Here is a 22,530-nt window from a genome sequence, read left to right as displayed (position 1 = left end):
TGATACCATGTTAATAACATGTTTTTTTTGACAATGTAGCATGATAAATACCATGATATTCTTTGAAATACTACAGTTTATCAATATGGAAATCATTCAGTACCATGATATATCTAAGTGCCATCGTGATTCCATCACTTTATTATATGGTACCATCACATTACATTTTTTTTTTTTTACAAGAGTAATATATTATATTTTTGTTTAGTTTTGTTAAAAAAAAAATGATCCGACCATCTACTAGACTATTATTCAAAGCTTTTGTCTCACATAGTTTTACTTAGTGTGCTTAGTCATCATCCATCTTTTATGAATTGTTATCATTATTCTTTTCACACACAATTTTTTTTTCTGTTTTTGCATTGTTTGAGCACTTATGTATTTCTCAAGGAATGGAGTAGAAAGCTTTCAGCTTTTTCCCTACTTGTTATTTCAGGTCAAAAATAACATTTTAGCTCCCCTTTCTTTCACAGGGCTTTGTGTCCTCTTTCCTCCCAAACAATTGTCTCTGTTGCATCGCATCTTTTTTTTCCTCCCGTCTTGAAAGTGCAGGGAACTCTATTGTTAGATATAGAAATCGTGACAGAATGGTTACCATGGCTTTGTGTAAGATCTCGGCGCTAACACACAGTAGAGTGGGACATACCGCCGCCAACCGGGCGTCTGATTGTGGGTTTTGATAATATGCCTCTGCCACCACTCACATCTCCCTTTATCTTGTATCTCGTACCTTTTTTCTCTCAGGTGTACTGTGATTGAGGAGAAGCATGCAGGCTCTCTATCCCAGCAGCAGAGGCATACGGTGGGCCAGCCACTGAATACGGTCCTGGACATCCCAAAGACTTGCACAAGACAATCTGATCCTAGCTAAAGTGGAATCCTATTAAGCAAACACCACCGGACAAGCGCGTGTGTAAGAGAGGGAGAGATAGTGTGTGTGTGTTGCCATGGCTTTCACACTTTCGGAAATCATGGCAGCCCGACGACAGCAGCAACAGTCTCAGAGAGGAGGAAGAGGAGTGGTAGAGGTGGACGAATACAGCTCCAACCCAACTCAAGCCTTCACCTTCTACAACATCAACCAGGGTCGCTTCCAGCCGCCCCACGTCCACATGTAAGCAACTCGCATGTGCACATTTGGTATGAGTCACTATGGTCGACTAGTTGTTCGACAACCGATTTGTTTTTTAAATAAGATTTTTAGCAGCAGCACTTTAATTTGCACGCTGACAGCACAATTTGCTTTAACTGACGGACATGTTTGGGTGTTTAGTCAAAATTCATGCTGTTTTTTAAGCAGCTTACGCCATGAGCGTTGTGTTTTTAAGATGCCAAATGTTTCCTGTGAAATGCTCCAAGTTGGGTTCATGTGAATATCGAGAATATGAATTATTCAGGGATTCCTGAAAAGAGACTAGTTTGTCTAATTGTTCAGAGCAACAACTAACTAGTTGCTTTTGAAAATATGTGATTTTGCACATGCTTTTATCCATGAGGGTTTTTTTTCTTCAGATGGGCCATATTTTTTCTTGCCATTTTATAAAGGAAAACAGGTCACAGCTATTGTTTGCACATTTTTATGAATATCTGTGAGTGTGTACGTGTGTGTGTGTGTGTGTGTGTGTTGTCGGTAGAGTCTGTGTGGTCGACCCAGTAGGAGATGCTCTAAAGTGGGCCATTCTTATTCAAAACTCTGCCGTGTCCCTCAGAGACCCGTTTCTGCCAACGCAACTGTTTAAGCCGCGAGAGAACGATATATAACCTTATGTATTCCCACTCCTCTCTCTGTCTATCCACAGGGTAGATCCGTTACCCCATGACTCCCCCAAGCCCCCGGGCTACACGCGGTTTGTCTGCATCTCCGACACACACTCGCGCACTGACACTATTCAGATGCCGTACGGTGACGTCTTACTGCACACTGGAGACTTCACAGAGCTCGGCCTGCCCAGCGAAGTTAAGAAGTTTAACGACTGGCTCGGTGAGAGGTTTTTTTATTTGTTCTCTTCCTTAAAAAACTTTTGCCAGCTGTTTGACTCAAAATTTGATCTTTTTTTGCAATACTTTTATCGATCACTGCATCATTTGACTAATTCTGCATATCTTTAAGCCATTTTCTGCACTGATTTTGTGGATTTAAGTGATAAAATATGTTAAGCAGAGCTAAGAGAAATGCAGTCTTACTCTTAGCAAAAAAAAAAGTTAAATAAAGAACATGCAAGATATGTGGGATGTGTGTAGCTTTGTGAATGATGCATGCCTAGATCTTTTGAAAAAGGAGTTCATGTACTAGAAAACATGAATGAAAACATACTGTACCAGTCCAAATATACTTATTGGAAACAGTTCATTCTAAACTTTCACAGATTTCTGATGTCATTTATATGCTTTTACATGTCAAGAACATTAATGTTTATATAGCCTGTTTCATAAACTCGTGATATCAACCTGACCTGCCCAGTATACACCATGTAATAAGGCAGAAATAAAATTGAGAAGAGGGACGCATTGAGCATTGAACATTAAAATATTTAATTTATCACCATTCTAGCTTTTTTATTTACATTTTATTTCTTTAAATGTAATTTTATGTAAAATTTTATAAATGAAATGTTATATAATTTTATACAGATTACTATAATATTATTATTAATATCACTATAGGAAATAAAGCACAGAGATCTTATGAGAAATCTTGAAAAGATACCTTTTTGAAGTAACAAGCTTTGATAAAATAATTTCAGAATATTGTAGTGAATTTGAATGTAAATTCAAGTCCTTTTATCACAAGCAGAATATCTAGAGGTCATAGTCATGATGTGTTGCATGTTTTTATTTATTTATAACTTATTGTACACGTGTGCATGTCCAAAAACTGTGAGACAGGCTCAGTAATAAACAGAATAAGAAAGATGACTGGTGTTTGAGGAGCGGGAATAGAAAGCAGCAGATCTGGATAGATGGAGGGATGGAGGTTAGTCAGCGGGGTGCAGAAGACACCAGTCAGATTAAGACTTTCGCTCGTGTGTCTCATCCTCTTTCCCGCTATTGATTCTCTGCTGTCCTGCCTCTCTCTTTCTTTCTGGCACGCCGTCCCTGTGCCAAAAAGGAAGTTCGCGTGTTTGTTCTCGCGTTTGTCTCTGTATAAATATTTATAACGTGATTCTTTTTCTCATCTCTCAGTCTTTGCTCCTGTGTATCTGAGAGAACTCGCTGCGCACATGCTTCCTTTATCCAGCAACAATCCTCAGAGATATGATTTACTTTTTACCTCACAATACTTTAAAGTCTGTGCCAACACACACACACACACTATCACATGGACTTCCTCATATACTCCTACCTAGTCTCAAGGCCTCCTTGTCAGTTTTATATTTTTCTCTTTCGCTTCGACACTGATGTTTGCGAAATCTGTTCCCTCTCTTTTTGTCTGGCCTCTTTGAGACTGCTTGAACATGTCAGCCTTAATATTTTTGCCAGTTTGGGTTCTTCAATAATGGACCATCACCTTAGACCTCAAAGTAGGTGTGGTAAATGGCAATACAGCATTAATGCAACTCGAAGGAGGTGTGGAAGTACATGAAATATGGTTCATTTATTTAGTGGATAACGTGGATTCCAAAACCTAGTTAGCATGTATTGAAACCTACAACAGAGGTTTACGTTGTAGCTTGGTAAACTGGTGTTATGTGTCCTAGTTGTTACCATATTGTGTGTTTTAGCACTGCTGGAATGGGGAAAGAACAGTGATGTGTCATAGCGATTGAAGCGATATCTGTCTTGACTCTTGTGTGTGTGTTTATATAGACAAAAACATTGCGAAATGAATTGCTGTGGACTGTAGGTGAGTGATAGACTTGCGTTCACTGATAGAGAAATAAACTAAAGTCTTTTAAAGCCACTTTTTGTAATGTCTATTTAATGATTTTTACCTGCCTTCATAGTGTGGTTTCTTTATCTTCATTTACAGGCTTTTCTCAGTGAATATTCACACACACACACACATATATATATATATATATATATATACACATACACACACACTACCATTCAAAAGTTTGAGGTTGGTAGAATGTATTGATTTTTTTTTGATAAGTCAATACAGGAAAAACAGTAATATTGTGAAATATTACAATTTAAAATAATATTTGTATTTTAATTTATTGAAAAATGAATATTTATTCCTGTGATGCAAAGCTAAATTAAGCAGCCATTACTGCAGTTTTCAGTTTCACATGATCCTTCAGAAATCATATATAATATGCTAATTTGCTGCTCAAGAAACATCATCAATGTTGAAGACAGTTATGGGTTTTAGGGAAACTGTTATACATTCTTTGATGAATTTAAAAGAACAGCATTTATTTGAAATAGAAATTTACATTATATAACAAGTCTATTGTCACATTTAATACATCCGTGTGGATTAAAAGTATTAAGAAAAACAAACAGTTCACATCCTTCATAATTATGTTTTCGTTATTCGTCTTTTGACCATTTGACCACAGATCAACCACTGTTGTGACCCATTCTGAAATGTTAATGGCCATTCAGTACCTTTTTTATCATGTATCTTTAAATATATATGTGAAGAGAGCTTTTTTTTTGTCATTTGACTAGATGACAAAAATGATAATCTTTTATTAATTTTAAATACTAAATGATTTCAGCATGTTCTCATCTGCCCAAACAGGTCATTTGAACTAACAGAAGCCGTTGTTCGGAAGTACAGATGTTCATGAATTAACAGTGCCATTGTATGAATGCGTAGCAGAAGTGTAGGAGCGCAGTTAAGCAAATCTGTATCTTTACTGGTCTCTGTGTGTTTATTGGTCTTGAATCATTTGTATTTGCCTGCTGAACAACTGTATAGCGTGAGAGACCTAGCTTGTATCTTTCCCCATGTATCCTTCAGGCTTACACCGGCCGGAGAACATGCTTGAGGATCATTTCTTGCAAGTTAAAGGAAAAATCTTAAATGAATTCCCAGTAATCACAAGTGATAGTTCTACCTTTCTGGGGGTCATAGTCATAGTCTGTAGTGGCAGGGTGTTTTGCTGAAGAATAAATCAATAGCTTTAGTAAGTTATGTTTGTGCGGACAGTAGTAGTCCAGTCCAATTAAAGAAGCGTAAGGCTGCGCTCAATCGGCAAATTGTGTACAGGTTATCTCTAAACTCCTAAAAACCGTATTACCTTTAGTTTTACTTCTTTGGGAATGAGACCTTTGTACCAGTCGCACTGAGACATTTCAAATGATATCAAACATGTGTAATACTGTATGATAATTATTCACATTAAAACCATATAGATTTTGGATGAACTTGAGGTGATCTCAGCATGAGAGAGAGAGATGTAGATTAGAATGATTCTGAGGTGAGACTTGCGTCTCGAATGGTGCAGCAGAGTGAGTTCAAATGTTGATTTCCTTTGTTCTCTCAGAGAGTTGCTCTTTCTTCCAGTTCTTCCAGTCTTCCAGAAGTTTGCTTGTTCGAGCACTCTAAGGATTCACAGGTGTTTTCTGAGACTTTATTAAGACAATTTGCGCATAGGTGAGGCTGAATTTTAAGTATGTTGTAGCATTGTTTCTCACTGTAAGTCATTATGTGCAGAGAAGCGTGTCTGAAGTAGATATTATACTTACTTTCTGTCAGGTCAGGAAGATTTGGTAGTTCCCCGTCTTGTTCTGTCCTGTCCACATAATGAATAATAGATTAGCCCAATGGTGATGTGACGGCTGCGTGGGCTGTGTGAGATGTGTGTTTGAGTGTGTGGGGTGGAAGAATCTTGGGAGAAAAGTTTATACCTTTCTCACTCCTTCACCCCCCTCTCTCCTCTCAACTTTGGAATTTTCCCTCCATTCTCTCTCTCTCTGGTCTGTATCTGGAGAGAAAACCGTCATGAAACTTTAATGTGCTCTCCCTTTTTCTTCCTTCAAGCTCTACGGCTCTTTTTTTCTGCTTTTTTTTTCACCCTGCCATGGGTTTAGTCAGCTGAAGGTTTAGCTGTGGATTATTAACAATGAAGCTTGACACTGCTTTACGGTTTTTCACTTAAAGTGTAAAAGACAATCTCAGGCATAGATTAAATCTTTGTGTAGTTTTGTGGCTGAATACTGTGTGTCTATGGATCTATGTGTATGGCATATCATTTGTTTACTACTGTAACTAATATTAATATCTTTTTCATCTTATTGCTTTCTTAAAGTTGGCATGAAACAAGTTGCGATTAAGCTTTTCTTTCGTATTGTGACACATATCCGAGTTAGGCGGCTTCTTGAACAAGAAAAAATGTTTGCTGAGACATGATTTTGTCCATCGGTGGCAATTGATTGGATCGTTGGACCATTATGGTTTTTCTATTGGTCGATCTCATGTGAGTGACAGGTTGTTCTGCCCTCACTCTGTAAAACTGTCATCAGAGAAGAAAAGAGATGTTGCTGATGGAGGGGGGAGTTATTTTGATGTAAGAGTATGGGGGCACATGATTTAAAAAAAATAATGATGTTCACAATCACGGGTCAATAATTTATAATAAACACTGCAATATTCCATAAAAAAAGGAGAATTGATCATTTTGATTTCATGGTGACAGACTTTCTTGCTAATTTTTTCCAAATTATTAATTATTTACCTGTATTATTAAAAAAAAAATTCTCATTTTGAAGAATGTATTGCTCTTTTCCATGACAAGCACTATAACGCTTCAGGTATTTTGTAGTATGATTAGGAGCAGACCAAAATTTTTATGGATTTCTCCACAGAAAAAAATTACTGCATACAAAATTGTCATTTTCAAAAAGCAAGAAAATTGTGTGTGTGTGTGAAAAACTGATTACATATACATCGGTGAATGCGGTGTGTGTTTGTGTGCTTGTTATAATACTGTGTGTTTACATTTCACATGGGCACATGAAGAAACACAAAGAACACCTACACCGTTTGTGTGTTTGTGCATGTTGGCAGAAAGATTCTTCACTTCACTTCTTCAAAGCGTCACTGTTTTCTGTTGAGCTGGGATTATGGACTAAAAAAGAAGGAAGAGGGTGAATCGAAGGGTTGAAACAAGTGAGAAGCTTGAACTAAATAAATCAAATGTTACAAATATGCTTTAAAGGGGTCATATCATGAGAAATCAAATCTTCCTTGATCTTTTGAAATAAAAGCATTCGATGCACTATGAAAACATGAACTCTAACTGTTTTTCAGAAAGCAGTCCAAAAAGACTGTCTATTGAAACTAAGCTGAAAAAAAAAACTTGGTCTGTGCTTCCCCCACGTTTCCACACAGATTGTTTTATGAATATTTTTTCAATGTAATTTACTGTAGGCTTTGGCCATGAAAAATGTTGAGGCCAAAAAAGCTTTAAATGGGTAAAACTAAATTCTGTTTAAAGAAAATTGGTTATTTTATTGGTTCAAATAGGCAATTTCTACCCTTTAAATATAAAGGGAATTTCTTTACAATTTGGCCACCTGTAGTCAGAATACTGTTTGTTTTCATGTAAAATCAACCAATCAGCATCGCCACAGTCAGGGTCTTTGATTTTGATCCCATCTACAGTGTGTTTTTATAGATCTTTTTTTTTTACTGAAAAACGAGCTAAACAAACGATTAATCAGCATCATTGTGTAAGAAAGTAACAGAAACTTTGTAAAGAGAGGCAGGCATTTTCATATTCTTTTAATGTATTGCAGTGACATGAATTATCCAATGAATACACTGCAAAACGCAACATGACAGCCTGACAGTTTTACCTGAAGAATGAGATGGAAACTGAAATGTTTTTGTCTTTTGCCTAAAATTGTCAAAATCTGTACTCTAAAGATCTGTGGTTGTCCATTTATATTTCACAATACACCCTGATTAATTTTAATTTGTGTAAAATGCGCAGTTATGCCGTTGGCAGATACTTTCTCAGTCAGCCAACTTACAAGAAAGTGCACGTATCACGTAGGTGGCAAACGTCTCGCAGAACGTCTGCAGCAACACACACACACACACACACACACACACACACACACACACACACAGTGTGAGACAGCTCCATAATCCTCTTGAATGAGCTCTGAATTTTGGAGGTTGGAGGATTTGCTCCATCAAAGTCCAAAGACCACCCACCAGAACAGAAATGACAATAGCACTCAAATCCGGACACTTCCTCTGGGCTTATGCACCTCTAAAGCCCTTATTTTAATGGTCCACAGAACACACAAACACACAGACACACACACACACACATACACACACACACCTCAATGCTGCAGCTCACAAGACACGTTAAGAGTGAGACGTTTTGTATGGCTACTGCTTGTTGTGTGTGTGTGTGTGTGTGTGTGTGTGTGTGTGTGTGTGTGTGTGTGTGTGTGTGTGTGTGTGTGTGTGTGTGTGTGTGTGTGTGTGTGTGTGTGTGTGTGTGTGTGTGTGTGTGTGTGTGTGTGTGTGTGTGTGTGTGTGTGTGTGTGTGTGTGTGTGTGTGTGTGTGTGTGTGTGTGTGTGTGTGTGTGTGTGTGTGTGTGTGTGTGTGTGTGTGTGTGTGTGTGTGTGTGTGTGTGTGTGTGTTGAACATGCTATTCTCGCTGCACGTTTGCCTCTGTGTGAGCACGCACCGGCCTGCATTCATCCACTTTAATTGCGCTCTTTTTGAAGTGAAAAGAACAGAAGCTGTCTGTCAGATTCACAGTGAAATTTAAGCTATTGCCGCCTTGAAAGTGCTTTTGAAATCAAAGACAAAGAGCCCAAGAAGATAGAAACTAATAACAACAAGCAGCGCACACTCGTCCGTGTGTCCGGATTAGGCATTTTGGGCTGAAATCGGCATGCTTTTTTCTTTTCCATTTCCCGCTCCTCCTCATCACAAAAGCTTTGGGCTCGTCTTTTCCATCCTCCCTCTTGCTGGCGTTTTGTATTTGTGTGATTGATTGCTTCCAAAGACTTTTTTTTTGCTTTGTGTTTCTAAGAGAATGACTCCATTGTAAAATGGTGATTCTCTCTGTAATTCTGCCTTTGAAGGAGTCTGGTCGTTTGAGGAATCTATATGAGAGAGAAAAGGAGTGCGAGAAGCAGAGAAAAGAAAGGCAATGAGTACACGTAGATGAACATATGCACCGGGAGATTTTCACACTTTTGCAGTGCCTAGTGCCTACACATGTACGTGAAACCGATGGTGCACAACATAAACACAATATGGAATTTATCTTGTTTTCTCTTTTTTTTTTTTGATGCGAGGACACATAAACAAATGGCTGTATGTTGTGAGCACATAGACGAATAGAAGGAATAAAAATAAAAATTCCTTTTTTACACATTTTATAAGCTCTTCATGAGTTGGTCAACATACCATCATATGTAGGCTACGCACATACACAGTATTGGTTTGGATGTTCGGTAAGTTCCGTCTCAAAATAGGCAATACGTCATAAAAGCCGACCAATCAGGTTGTGAACATATTCCTATGCCTTTAGGTTCGGTGATAATAATGCCAATCTAAACGCTAGGTGGACCAGGACTAAATGTTTTTTTTGTTTGTTTGTTTTTTGGCCTGGACCAAATGAACCAAGCCAACCGAACTACAAGTGTGAACACACCCTTAGTCCTGGTCCGCTTAGCATTCACTAACTTTGGCCTTTTAACACTGAACCTAAAGGCATAGGGACATGCATGGACACATCTGCTGGTCAAAACAATGCTGTTATGCTGAGCTAAATGCGCTCGTTGTATGTGCGTAGCTTACATGGTATGTTGACCAGCTCATGAAGAGCTTATAAAATAAAAGATGTAAAAACAGCGGCAGGAATCCCTCCGTCACACACACAAACGAAGATCTGCTGCTTTCAGGGGTCTCGGCCCGCTTGTTTGGTGTGCACCAGGGTTCACACTTATTCAAATGAACCACACTAACAGAGCAATCGCACCAAGGTTCGTTTTAATTGAACCAAACATGCCAAGTGTGAACACACCCTTGACCATAAGTTCTGTCTCTACTATCGGTATAAGGTAGTTACTTTGATTCCAACATGGCCAGCCATAAACGATTTTTTTGTCTGTCTATCTGTTTTGCTTATCTGCCTATTTATTTATTTAAAGACATTTGCTTGTTTTGCATGTTAAACCAATTTGAATATAAGCTTGGGTCTTGAAGCAAAATCAGTTGAGAACCACTGAAGTAAAGTACAATGCTAAGACCAATCAGAATGAAGTATTCCTTGTAATATAGAGGGTGTATTGACGGGTGTCTGAAAAATGTATGTTGAATTATGAAGGGTTTGACATGCATTAGAAGAAGATATGAACTCTCTCAAATCTGCTTGGAAATTAAATCAGATCACATCACAGTAAAGCAAACGACTGAGCTTGAAGATAGTTCTTAATTACGTGTATTGCAAAACTGTTGAGCAAACATGAAAGATATCAGAGCTTTGCCTCTGGAAGGAGGCTTTAAATCTGCTAGACTCCTGTGCTGATTCTTGTAAAGCATCTGCCACGGACACATAAAACTCACTCTTAATTTTTGTCCATGTCTTTCTTTTACGATCATCTCCCAGCGATGGTAAAATTGTGCTTATGGACGCAGATTTTGAGAGGTGCCGTGGAGTATTGTGCGTGTGTTAAGTGTCAGGAAAATTGCTGTTAAGTCACACGGTTTGAGCATAAGCATGTGCGAGGGACTGCGTGTGTGTGTGTGTGTGCGCGCTCTGTCAATTTTATTTTTTTTATTTTTTTGAAGGTCCTCAAAACCAGAACCCCCCCACATCCTTCCCGCCCACAATTTAATTGCCGCTTTTCAGGGACTCGCTTGGCTGCGTAATTGTCAAAACACAGGCTGACTGAACTCTCCGTCACACCTCAAACCTTACACTTTCTGACGCATCTCATCTCTTTTATGACACTTTTCAAATAAAGGGAACATTTCCAGATGTTTGTCGTAATTTTGCCTCGGATCCGCAGGGCTGCGGGGAGAGCGATTTGGAGAGAGGAGATTTGTGGGGACAGACTGTCTTTGTGTTTGTCAGGCGTGGACAGGTTCGCTCCCCGGTGTGGTGAAAATTTTATAGAACCGTGAAAAAATGGAGATGGAACGAGGAGTAATAATATTTGTGCATTTATTGATGTCAGAATTATGAAGTGCTATATTAATTTGCATTGTTCCAGAGAGGAGCCGAAAACAAGTTCTTTAAGAGTCCAGCATCATGTTCTGATTTACTGCAATGCATTCTGCTTGCCAAAAAACACCAAAGTGCCAATATAAACCAACTTAATACCTCAAGGAGAATGATGTAGCCCACCTTATTGGCAGGCCCATGTGGCATCTGTGCCCAGAGAAAGCAGCGCAGATTTCCTCCGTATTAGTCCGACTGTCATTTACAGTGCTACACATCCCCCTTCCCCTTATGTCCCCTTAATATTTTGGCTAATTCGACTATGCTTTTAGGTACCAATAAAAGTGCAGTCTCTCTAAGCTCTGTTTAACACATTTGACTGTGTTTAAATCAATTTAGAAAGTTTTCTGCAAATTGTCCCTCAATTTCATTAAGAAAGTTCAAATTTTGTCTGGACCTGCTGCTTTGTTTAAGATTGGTTCAAGGCTTGTAAGGGAAAGGTTGCAGGTTTGAACCATACTAGATCCTTGATCAAGACACTTTGCTCCAGATAGATTATTGTCGCTAAAGGGTTCCCAGTTCCCACAGTGATGGAAAAAATGACAGGTAAATATTTTTTTTTAAAACAAGGGCTTAAGTGATAATTTAAAAATGATAATAAAAGTGCTGGAAAATAATCAAATCTTCAGTAAAATCTAAAAAAGCAATGGAAATTGCTGTAGTGAAAATTGATTTTCTAGTTGTTCTTATCTCAGATCAGATACAATTTCTTTTGAGTGCAGCGCCTTCAAAATGAGTCAAAGTCCTTATCTAGTAACCACAAATGACTCGGAAAGTTATGGAAATTTGTTTCGTGGGTGGAATCCCCGCAGTTGCTTATCATGGCAACATTGCATGAAGGATGATAAATAATCAAATAAATATCTTAATCCTCACGAAGGCACTGTATCATGACAGCTGTTTTCTCTTTCCTCAGGCACTCTGCCCTACGAGATAAAAATCGTTATAGCCGGGAACCACGAGCTGACGTTCGATCAGGAGTTTATGGCAGACCTGATAAAGCAGGATTTCTACTACTTTCCTTCGGCCTCCAAACTCAAGCCGGAGAACTACGAGAACGTGCAGTCCCTGCTCACCAACTGCATCTACCTGCAGGACTCTGATGTTACCGTCAGGGGCTTCCGCATCTACGGCTCACCGTGGTGAGTGTCTCTCTCTCTCTCTCTCTTGCGCACGCTTTCTCAAGTCTTCCTGTCACCGTGTTTGTCACCATATGTTGTTGTGTTGTCCCTTCCCCCTCAAGTCTTCCTCATTTTTTGCTCCTTCTTACCTCTTTCTGTCTATCTCTCTTGTTAACACTTCTTTTGCCACCCCTCCATGTCCTGCGATTTACCTTTGTGCCAGTGTGTGTGAATAACTTTGTTTGTTTGTTACTTGCAAGCACTGAATTCGAAGTATAAACGCAGATGTATTGTAAACGCATGCCAGGTAATTTTTTTTTTTTTATTTATGAATTTGGCCTGTACAATAGTGTGTGGGTGTATTTTCTAAACTTGCAGGAGCAAAAACGTCCTTACAAGAATAGTAAAACACAATGACACCACATGGAGGTGTGCTAAAATGAAAAACAGATTCATAGGGGCTAAATTATGTTTTCTTTCATAAATAAAAGTGATTTAGGGTTTGTCTCTAGTTATTTTAATTTGTTTATATTAAAAGTAATAAATGTGAAAAATAAGACACATTTTAATAGTATTATTAGGCTATAGGTTGTTATAATAATTAAATTATAATAAATCATGTATAATATATAATAAACCATTTGTAATGTTTATCATAATTTATCAGAAAACTAAAATTATAATAGTAATTTATTCATTGCAAAGCATTTTCTTTAAGAGATGGGGTTATAATAATAATAATTATTATTATTGTTGTTATTATTATCATCATTATACGGGTTTGGTTTGGTACAACAATAGAGGTCTATGATATGCTCTCATTTTTATAGCTGTGTGTGTGTGTCCCATCTAAGGTGTGTTCACTGACAGATGGCTTCTGCAAATATCACAGTAAGCCCTTACATCAAAGTTGATAAATAAGCATTTATTCATGTGTGTGTGGTTTGTCAAGCTGATGGTGTTTACAACAGTCATGAACTCATGAGCTAGATTAAAACCTTCAAGTATTAATCCACTCCGATATGTCGTGACAGAAATCCTCATCTCATGCCAGTGTGTATGTGTGTTTACACCATGCAGACTTAAAAAAACATAAGCACTGCTGAGATCTGGTAATAGCATTCCACCATAGGGGAAGGTGGACAGAAAGTGTGTCTGTGAGCTTCTCTCTCTCTCTCTTTTATCATTATCATCGCTCTCTGTCAGTCCATCTAGTCCTACATCCATTTTCTCCTCCTGTCACTGTAGAGTTGAAGACACTCTGCCACACTGGGGCACAGTTGCAAAACTCTCATCTCCATGGAGATTTTGTTCTGGTGAAGTCGCCGGGATTTATGGGCCGAGTCCTGTGTTGCTGCGGGCGATGGCTGTCTGTGATCTGTGCAGCACTGCATTGCTCAGTAAAGTCGTTCATCTCTACTTTTTCTGCTGCTTCATCTACTGCTCTGTTCCCAAAGCTGTCTATTTAAAGACATATAAAGTGTCAAGGCTGTTTTAAATGGTAGGCTATGTATTTGGGCTGCCTTCTACGATACCTCGTTTTGGCCAGATTCTCATTATTGTACGTATTCTTCAAAGAAAAGACAACCCCAGAGAAAAATTACAACAAAAAATGAAAACCCCAATTTTTTTTATTCCAAATGAATTCTAAATCAGTCACTTTTGAGGTTCTGTTTCAGTTAAGAAGCTTAGAAGGCAGATGTCTATGTAGGCAGAAGGAGGCTATAGGTTTGGAAAAGAGCTTATGTTGTCCATCAGATCACTTCCTGTTCATCTCTCTTTTCTCTTCTGGCTCAAGTTCTTTTTTGCCTTTTAAGTTTACCTGCACTGTCAGATAAAATGTCAAAAATTTGGACCTTTAGGTGAACAAATGCTTTTCACTGGGACAGTACCCTGAAAGGTACACCTTTAGTGCCTTATCTACCCTTAACGGGTGCATATTGGAACTACTGTATATAGATATGGTGCAAAAGTGTACCTTTATTTGAGAGAGTGCTGCGGCTGTTACCACACCAACTGCAGCACAACAGAATGAAACAAATGCAGAGATCTTCAGCAGAAGCATCATGCTCAGTTGTTCCTGCTCTTTTTTTTGTGTGTGTAAAGTGGATTTAAAAAAAAATTACAATAGACTAATCCTGCCTTACATTTGTATAAATAATGTATGTAGTAAAAAAAAGAAAAGTTCTTTTAATCGTGTTCCTTATCTCTCCTAAGGGCTTTTCACACTTGAAATAGTTAACCCTGGATCATTCCAAACCCTGGGTAAATGGAATCCTGGGTTATCTCACATTTCACAAGAATGCTCATAATCTGGGGTTAAAAATTACTTGGGTATTGAAGATGTCGTTTCGTTTCACACTAAATCCTGGGTAAACTTTTTTATTTGCATATTTGCTATGTCAGTGTCATTGTCATTGATTGGACAAACTAGGCATTCAACCTGTTTATATAAAGGTTCTAGCTTTGCAGATTCTCCTATTATATATAGCAGACTGCTTTCTAGTTTTTCCTGAATGGAAGAACGAAACGGTTTCGTCTTAACTGCAATTGTCGTGTTTTCTGTCACCATTTAACAGTTTTCCCCTCAAATGCTGACACTACTATTTTTACAATGCGTTGTGTTTCCATGACTGTCCAAAGCATGTGAATATGAAGCACGCGATTGCCGATTGGTTTAGTTGTGTAACACGGGATCGTTTCACACTGCACACATTTGGCACCGCAATGCTGGGTTTACACCGCAAAAGTGCTGCTAACCTCAGATAAAAGGTGGTGCTAACTCCGCTTCTAAATTACAAGTGTGAAGCCTTCCTTTACCCAGGGTTAAAATCGAGGTTTAGAATGACAATAACCCGGGGTTTAAACCCTCCGAGAACGTTGTTCCGTGCAGCTGAAACGCTAATTTTAATGCTTAAAATCACTAAAATTCCTCAATAGGAATGATAATAAATAAGAAAACATGAGAGACTAGTCGACCTCTATAATTGACTAGTCGCTGTTGCACATCCCTACTCGTAATCTGCATGCTTTCACACACATGCTCGCTCTCCTCTACCGGGCTAAATGAGATCTTGGCACGCTGCATTCTTTCCTAAATCCTGACTATTTGTCATACGGTGATTCTGGAATGAAAAGACCTGCATGGGGGAAACATGTGGGGTGTTTTTCTGTTCTGCTGACGCTAATGCAAGTTTACAAGTCATTTGTCATCCGCAGATCTGCAAATGCAGAGACGCGTGGTGCGTTTGTGCCTATTTGTGTGCGTGTGTGAGAGCTGGTGTGGGTGGATGAAGTATTAAGGATGGCTGTCCCTTTCAGAAGAGCGTGAAGCACAAACAATTGTGTAGGACCCACTGCACATATCGCTCTCAGCTAAACACACTCGCACGCAAGCAGCTTAAACTTTCCCATGTATATGCGCTCATATGGACAGTTATGCATACAATGATGCTTGGTGAACACAAACACATCCTGTGTGCCCTGCGGGGGGGAGTAAAGCTGATAGCTGAATGTTTATGCACCGGCAGTAAGAGCAGGTTGAAGGTAATCGAGAAAAGTGCATTGAAACTCGGGAGATTAAAAGGTTTTGGCTTTGCTTTTGTATGCCTTTGGTTTACCTTTGTATGCGCAAACTGTACAAAGTGAAAAGTGACATTTTTGGCCTTTTTGCTCTTTTATTTGAATAGTTTATAAGCAGTGGCAGCAGTGTCCGCCAGTATGTCATGCTATACTTCATCTAAAACTATTTTGAACAACTTTTTTTTTTTTTTTTGTGATGCATAATTGAAAAATGGAATTAAATTCATACTGTATCTGTATTTGTTCTGTAAAATTAATTTGTAACACTGCAGGGCTACTCAGGAGAGAAAATTTGCAAATTGCATTTCTTAAGCTCATGAAAGTAAGACTTGTTTATTTTTCTACTGGGGGAAAAAAGTCTCTTGAAACTCATGTCTCGAGTTCTAGAGGATTTTATTTTAATTGTTTTGTTTTCATTTTCAACTATGCCTTGACAGTGTTAGTGTAGTAGTGAAAATATAAAATGCAAAGGTGTGGAACAGGATCAGCAAATGATTCAAGCTGGTCTAAAACTTGCATCTCCTACAAGAGCACCACAAAGGACATTAATTGTAACAGATTTTTGTCAATCACTTTCAGTCAGTCTTGTTCTCCTGCTCTGAGGGGCAGCTGGGGGCTTCTTACACTGTTATAAAGCACAGCAGGGCGTTCATAAGCAAAGACAGATGATCAACGTCAATGTTCTTGAACACCTGGTTGCCAGGTGTTTATATATAGGTTTGTATATATATATAGGTTTGCATGACGGCATGACGTCCCGGTGCCATGCTATATTTTATGGATTAACGTGGAGTAATGCAAAATTACAAAGTCAAAACGGGAGAACTGGTCATTAATAGGTATTTAAGTATTTAATTCACTGGATTAAACAAAAGTAGTGTAATATATCATTATGTAGTATATAATAGTATGCATACATAAAAGCTTATAGTTTTATTTTAAAAATTATTTATTAAGATTACAGAATACCATTTACTGTTAACATGATGTAAAGTTACTCTTTCTGTGATTTTATTTATTTTTTAGTCATACTGCTCACCTCATATGTGTGCATGTACTGTATGTGGGTGTTTAAGCGTTTTTATTGTTTAAGATCAGTGACAACCATCAAAAAGTTTGTCCTGAGAAAGCTGCAAAGGGGGAGGAGGAGGAGGAAAAGAGACTGAAAAGAGGAGGGGATAAAGCATTAAGGAGAAAGCAGACTTTTCCCCCTGTAAAACTGAAATGAAAATAGAAGAAATGTTCACTATCCAGTGACTCCACGAGGAATAATTATTGCCAGAGATGCAAAAGACTCCGTAATTAGATTTTTTAATTATTGAGGATTTGCTTCGCCTCTGTAGTGGCCCAATTAAAGAAGCTCATCAAAACAAAACAAAAAAGAAAGAGGAGAAAGAAAGTAAAGTGAAAGACAGAAAGGATGCGTGTTTTCTCTTCTGGTGTACCTGCCTCCCCTGTTTTGATGACTCCTCTTCACTGATGAAGGGGACACGGCACAAGCTACTAATGAACAGCTCTTCATTTGGACGAAGCGAAAGATTTAAAAGGAGGAGAGGAGGAAGGAACTGAGCCTAATGATCGAGAGGACGGTGTGGTGGTGGGTATATATATAAAACAGTGCGTTTAACTGCTTGACCTTGTCAAGCACGTCTGTGTGAATTAATTAAAGTGGCGGCTGATGTGGAGAATGATTTGAGAAGAGAGGAGAGATTAGTACAGTATCAGTCGTGTCTCCCCACGGGGAAAAGAGCTCACCGCTTCGGCTATGTAGGGCTGGCCACTGGAGGACCTCCTCAATTAACATCTGAGATGCCTGAGGGAGAGGGGGTGTCTGAACGGCCTAGTCCTGTCATGTAGACCCCTCACGCACGCTCACACACTTGAGTTAGCCGCTCTTAACTCCGAGAAGTTGTTCGACCTTATCTGTTTCCATCTGCTTTGGGTTTTTTCTTCTTCTGAAAGGCCTTTTCACGTGGCTCATGTCTTGTGCTTCAACTTCCAAACTTGGTCGTTATGGGCTTTTATGAGGCTGCCAGATAGCAAGAAAGCGGGAAGTGTGACAGTATTAGGAAAAAGATCAAATATATTTCAGCTTTGGACAGAAAAAGAGCAGAATTGGAAATTTAATGGTAGGATTCAGAAATTGTTTATCCGGGGTTTTTGTTTTGTTTTGTTGTTCTTTTAAGTAAGTGGGAAGTAAAGTAAGTTTTTAAAAAAAAAATTTTTTTTACTTCTATTTATTACATTCATTATGTAATATTTTATTCTTACACATAATGCCCAGTTTTTGTCCATTTTTTGTGCAAGTAATTCAATTGAATTTATTAATTAAAATGGTCACCAACATAATAGTATTGGTCAGTGTCCGAAATGGGTAACACTTTACTTGAAGGGGTGTACATAAGACTGACATGACACCTTCATAACCATGACATGACATATGTCACGAATATGAAGTAGGGTTTATGCATGTTTATGACAACTGTCATTAAGTGTCTTTCGCTCAATAATGACATTTTGAATGCAAATATGACATTGTTTAAGATGTCTTTGTTATGACACCTTGACATAAACCATAACATCATAACCTGTCAGTGTCTTTGTCATGACAACTTGACATTAAATTAAGTTAAACTGTCATGTGGTTGGTTTTGACATTGGCTGTCATGAGGCCATTATAACTGTGTCATGAATATTTTTCGTGACCTCAACTACAGTGGTACAAATTGAATTTGTCATTAAACCGTTATAATGGCTTCATGACAGCCAATGTCAAAACCAACCACCTGACAGTTTAATGTAATGTTAACCAATAAAGCTAAGTGGTTTCTTAAGTTTGATAATTAATCTGCTATGTCATGTTTATGACAGGTTGTGTTGTCTTAGTAATGTCAAGTTGTCATGACAAAGACACTGACAGGTTATGATGTATTGGTTTATGTCAAGGTGTCATAACAAAGACATCTCAAACAATGTCATATTTGCATTAAAAATGTCATAATTGAGCGAATGACACTTAATGACAGTTGTCACAAACATGCATAACACTTCCTTCATATTCATAACATGTGTCATGTCATGATTATGAAGGTGTCATGTTAGTCTTATGCACACCCCTTCAAGTAAAGTGTTACCCAGAAATGTATTAATTTCTTTGTTTATTGATAATTTATGAGCGATAATTTATAATTTACACCCAGTTTGTTGTCGATTTTTGTTAATAAATCAAATTAACACTAGGACCTTATGAGGGCTTTTTCTTTTTTTTACTGTATAAATCTGTTTGTTGTCTATTTATATTTTTTGTCAAATAATTCATATGAATTAATGAATTAAAAGGGTCAAAACCTGTAACTATAGATGGCCCTAGAATAAAATATCGTAATATATTATGGCTATAACAATATATAAAATTATAATACATTGTGTATATATAGATCACATTCCACATTTTAAATATCTAGGGCAATTTGTGGCACTGTGCCCCAAACACTTTTGAATTTATGACCGTGATACCACCAATATATGTGCATAATCATTGACAGTGCTTTGAAATGTCAGCGATTACCCTTACTGCAAACCCCCCCCCCCCCCCCCCCCCCGCAAAACGTTAAAAAATGGCATTGCTCCAATAGGTAAGCTGTAGCTTAATGCTCCATAGAGTTGAAAGCATTGCATGGGGAACGTCGACACGAATCAAGGGCCAGATATTCCAACCCGCCAGTCTTTTCAGCCTGTTATCTATGCGTCAATCATTCTGTCTGGGAAAGCACTAGAAAAGAAAGCTTTTTTTTATTAAAAGCAGCTGAATGTGGGGCTTCATGTCTTGGCTGGATGTTACCTGTAAATTGGTCTCCAAGGCGAAAACTCCTCGCTCACACCGGGCTTGTGTCTTCGCACATATGTGAGCACGCACGGCTCTGGGGAATTTCTTTACATTCTCATAAACGCTGAATCTGTTTACCTGCAAAACAGGCGAGATGCTACAGTTTATCTCCGCCCTTCTCCATGACTTCACCCGCTTTATCAGTCGTATCAGAAAAAAAAATGATTCGGAGAATAAAATGATACACCGTATTAAGCGAAAGACGGACCCTACAATGGTTCATACCCATCCTGTATTCATCTTGTCCTCCCTTTCTTGTGTCTTTTTCCGTCTGCTGCCTCTTCAGTGTTGGTCGGGCGTCAGAATTAGCTGCCCCACAGCGATGGCTAATCAACACACTTTCACACTTCCTGAGGAGGAGGATATGTAACCCTCTCCCTCCCTTTTCCTCTTTTTCTCTCCATCCCTCGCCACTCCTTTCTTTTCTGCGCTCCTCTTTTCTTCTCCGTCTCCCTCCTCCCGGAGAACTTGGAAATAATTTGAGTCTCCTGGGTTTTTACACATTCTAATTTCCAACTAAATGGGACATCTGTTTGAGAAAAGGAAGATTTGCCACGGTTGCTAAGGCAACTATCACTCTGTGGGAAAGAGAGGGAAGAGGGAGGAAAAAAATGTCCAGCAGTTTCACAGGCGGAATTAGATGCTGATTTCTAGAAACACCGCCACAATCCCAGACAACCACTTCTGCGTTTCCTCAGTTTCTACATTTGAACTCCCTTTACTGTTCATTACACCTCTTTTGCTCTCTATTCTGTACTGGCTATTTATTTCCTTCGCACAGCTGTGGAGGAAGGAAATGTGGTACCATGTGGCAAAACTTTGCGAGTATTTCTGCCACCAATTAGAGATGGAGAAATTGTATTCCCTTACACAGATGCACATTCACACAAATATGATTATCTGGGGTATGAGGGGTACCTACAAAACTTTTAAAAAAATGCATCACAGGTGTATTAACAATTTTTATGATCCTCATTTTAAAAAACAAAGCGTTGGAATTGTATTATATTTTGGGTCATACTTTATATTAGGTGTCTTTAACTACTATGTAGTTACATAAAAAAATAAGTGCAATGTACTTATTGTATTCATATTGTATTGCAAAACACTTTTGCTGCTATTGAGGAGGGATACGGGTACGTTTAGGGACAGGTTTGGTGGTATGGGCAGGTTTAAGGGTGAGTTAAGGGGTAAGGGAAGGATCAACAGTGAAATTATGGATGTAATTACATGCAGGTATTTTTTTAAATTATAAGTACAATGTAAAAACTTGTATGTACACAATAAGTGCATTGTATCACTATCAAATGATGAATTTAGATGTACATAGTTAAAAACACCAAATATTAGGTGAGCATTTTTTTGTAAATAACATTTCAAAAAGGCAGTGGCTATTTACACTAGATTGTAGCGATAGATAGTATTGAAAATAAATGCCTTTCTGATCTGATATGTGATGGGAAAAGGTAGTAGAGCGAGTTTGGCAAAAAAAAATCTAAACTTTCTGCCCTGCGCCTTACCCCTACAACATTGTTACTGTTGAGAATCCAGCGTCTTCGGTGAGTTTGTCTGGCCCAACCAGACGTCAGGGGGCGGAGTTAGTGTAAATAGCCTCTGCTTTTAAAAAATGCTTTGCATTTTCATTGAAACAATGTTTAAATGGCTCCTCATGGAGCTAAAATCTCACAGAAAGTTTCAGATGGGCAAGTTGAAGCAGAAAGTCAAGCTGAAACTGAATCGGTGTGTAAACGCTGAAGGCTTTGCTGGTAAGCCAACACAAAGCGCATTAACACAGCAGGAGCAAGTTTCTATGACCTGACAGGCTCACCTTGCATGTGTGTGTACAGTATGTGTTGTGTGTTCATTACCCAGTAGGCTATTGCTTTGCATCGCTCCATGCCAATCCATATGACAACCTCATCTCACACACACACACACGGTCACTGACACACATTTGCATAGACACACACACACACACAAACACACACTGATGCTGCTGTCCTGCACCTGCTCCTCACAGTTCAGACTAGAGGGGCCTGGCTCTCTCTCTCTCTCTCTCTCTCTCTCTCTCTCTCTCTCTCTCTCTCTCTCTCTCTCTCTCTCTCTCTCTCTCTCTCTCTCTCTCTCTCTCTCTCTCTCTCTCTCTCTCTCTCGCTCTCTCTCGCTCTCTCTCGCTCTCTCTCGCTCTCTCTCGCTCTCTCTCGCTCTCTCTCGCTCTCTCTCGCTCTCTCTCGCTCTCTCTCGCTCTCTCTCTCTCGCTCTCTCTCGCTCTCTCTCTCTCGCTCTCTCTCGCTCTCTCTCGCTCTCTCTCGCTCTCTCTCTCAAACAAACAAACACACAACAACAGCCTTGATATTTCCCCTATCAACTCCATTCATCTCTTTTTAAACTCTCTTCATTTCTATCCCGCTCTCTCCTGTCCCTTCGTCCTCTCCACCTTTCCAACACCATATACAAACTGCTAACACACAAGTAACGTATTGCCAATGCAATTCTAACGTATGACAGAGTGTTTGAGGGCTTCCAGAGGGAGCTCATTAGCGCTGCATGCACGTGTCTGTTTGAGTCGCACATATCTCTCAGCGCTCCTAAAATCCTCCCGGAAGAAGGACGAGAGACAAAGCCAAGGGACCCAAAGCAAGAAACAGAAGTAATCGTTCAGTGAAGAATCTCCGGACGCTGTGCGCTTTGTAGTTTAAAGGCCTATTGCGCAAACATTCAGATTTGCTCAAGGATACTGTACAGTATGTCTTTAGTTGTATCAAAAGATTCAGTAAAGAGGTT

General features: G+C 38.9%; 1 protein-coding gene and 1 long non-coding RNA gene across 2 annotated transcripts in view; one reads left to right on the top strand and one right to left on the bottom strand.

The window, feature by feature from the left end:
* mpped1 (metallophosphoesterase domain containing 1) overlaps positions 1 to 22,530 on the top strand; it is a 34,675-nt gene that overhangs the window by 575 nt on the left and 11,570 nt on the right. Inside the window, exons 2-4 of the mRNA XM_056245096.1 lie at positions 745 to 1,114; positions 1,800 to 1,981; positions 12,074 to 12,299. Coding sequence (XP_056101071.1) covers positions 948 to 1,114; positions 1,800 to 1,981; positions 12,074 to 12,299 — 575 coding nt within the window. The 5' untranslated portion in view covers positions 745 to 947. The remainder of the gene's footprint in view (positions 1 to 744; positions 1,115 to 1,799; positions 1,982 to 12,073; positions 12,300 to 22,530) is intronic.
* Positions 19,463 to 20,369, bottom strand: LOC130079879 (uncharacterized). Its single transcript, XR_008806622.1, has 3 exons — positions 19,972 to 20,369; positions 19,702 to 19,824; positions 19,463 to 19,621 (listed from the first exon to the last, which is right to left on the bottom strand). It is a non-coding gene; the product is annotated as an uncharacterized LOC130079879 (long non-coding RNA).

Source organism: Rhinichthys klamathensis, unplaced genomic scaffold, assembly GCF_029890125.1.
Source record: "Rhinichthys klamathensis goyatoka isolate OS25496 unplaced genomic scaffold, OSU_Roscu_1.1 h1tg000029l_1, whole genome shotgun sequence".
NCBI lineage: Eukaryota > Metazoa > Chordata > Actinopteri > Cypriniformes > Leuciscidae > Rhinichthys > Rhinichthys klamathensis.
The sequence above is the reverse complement of the archived record's forward strand: the minus strand, read 5'-3'. Positions and strand labels throughout refer to the sequence as shown.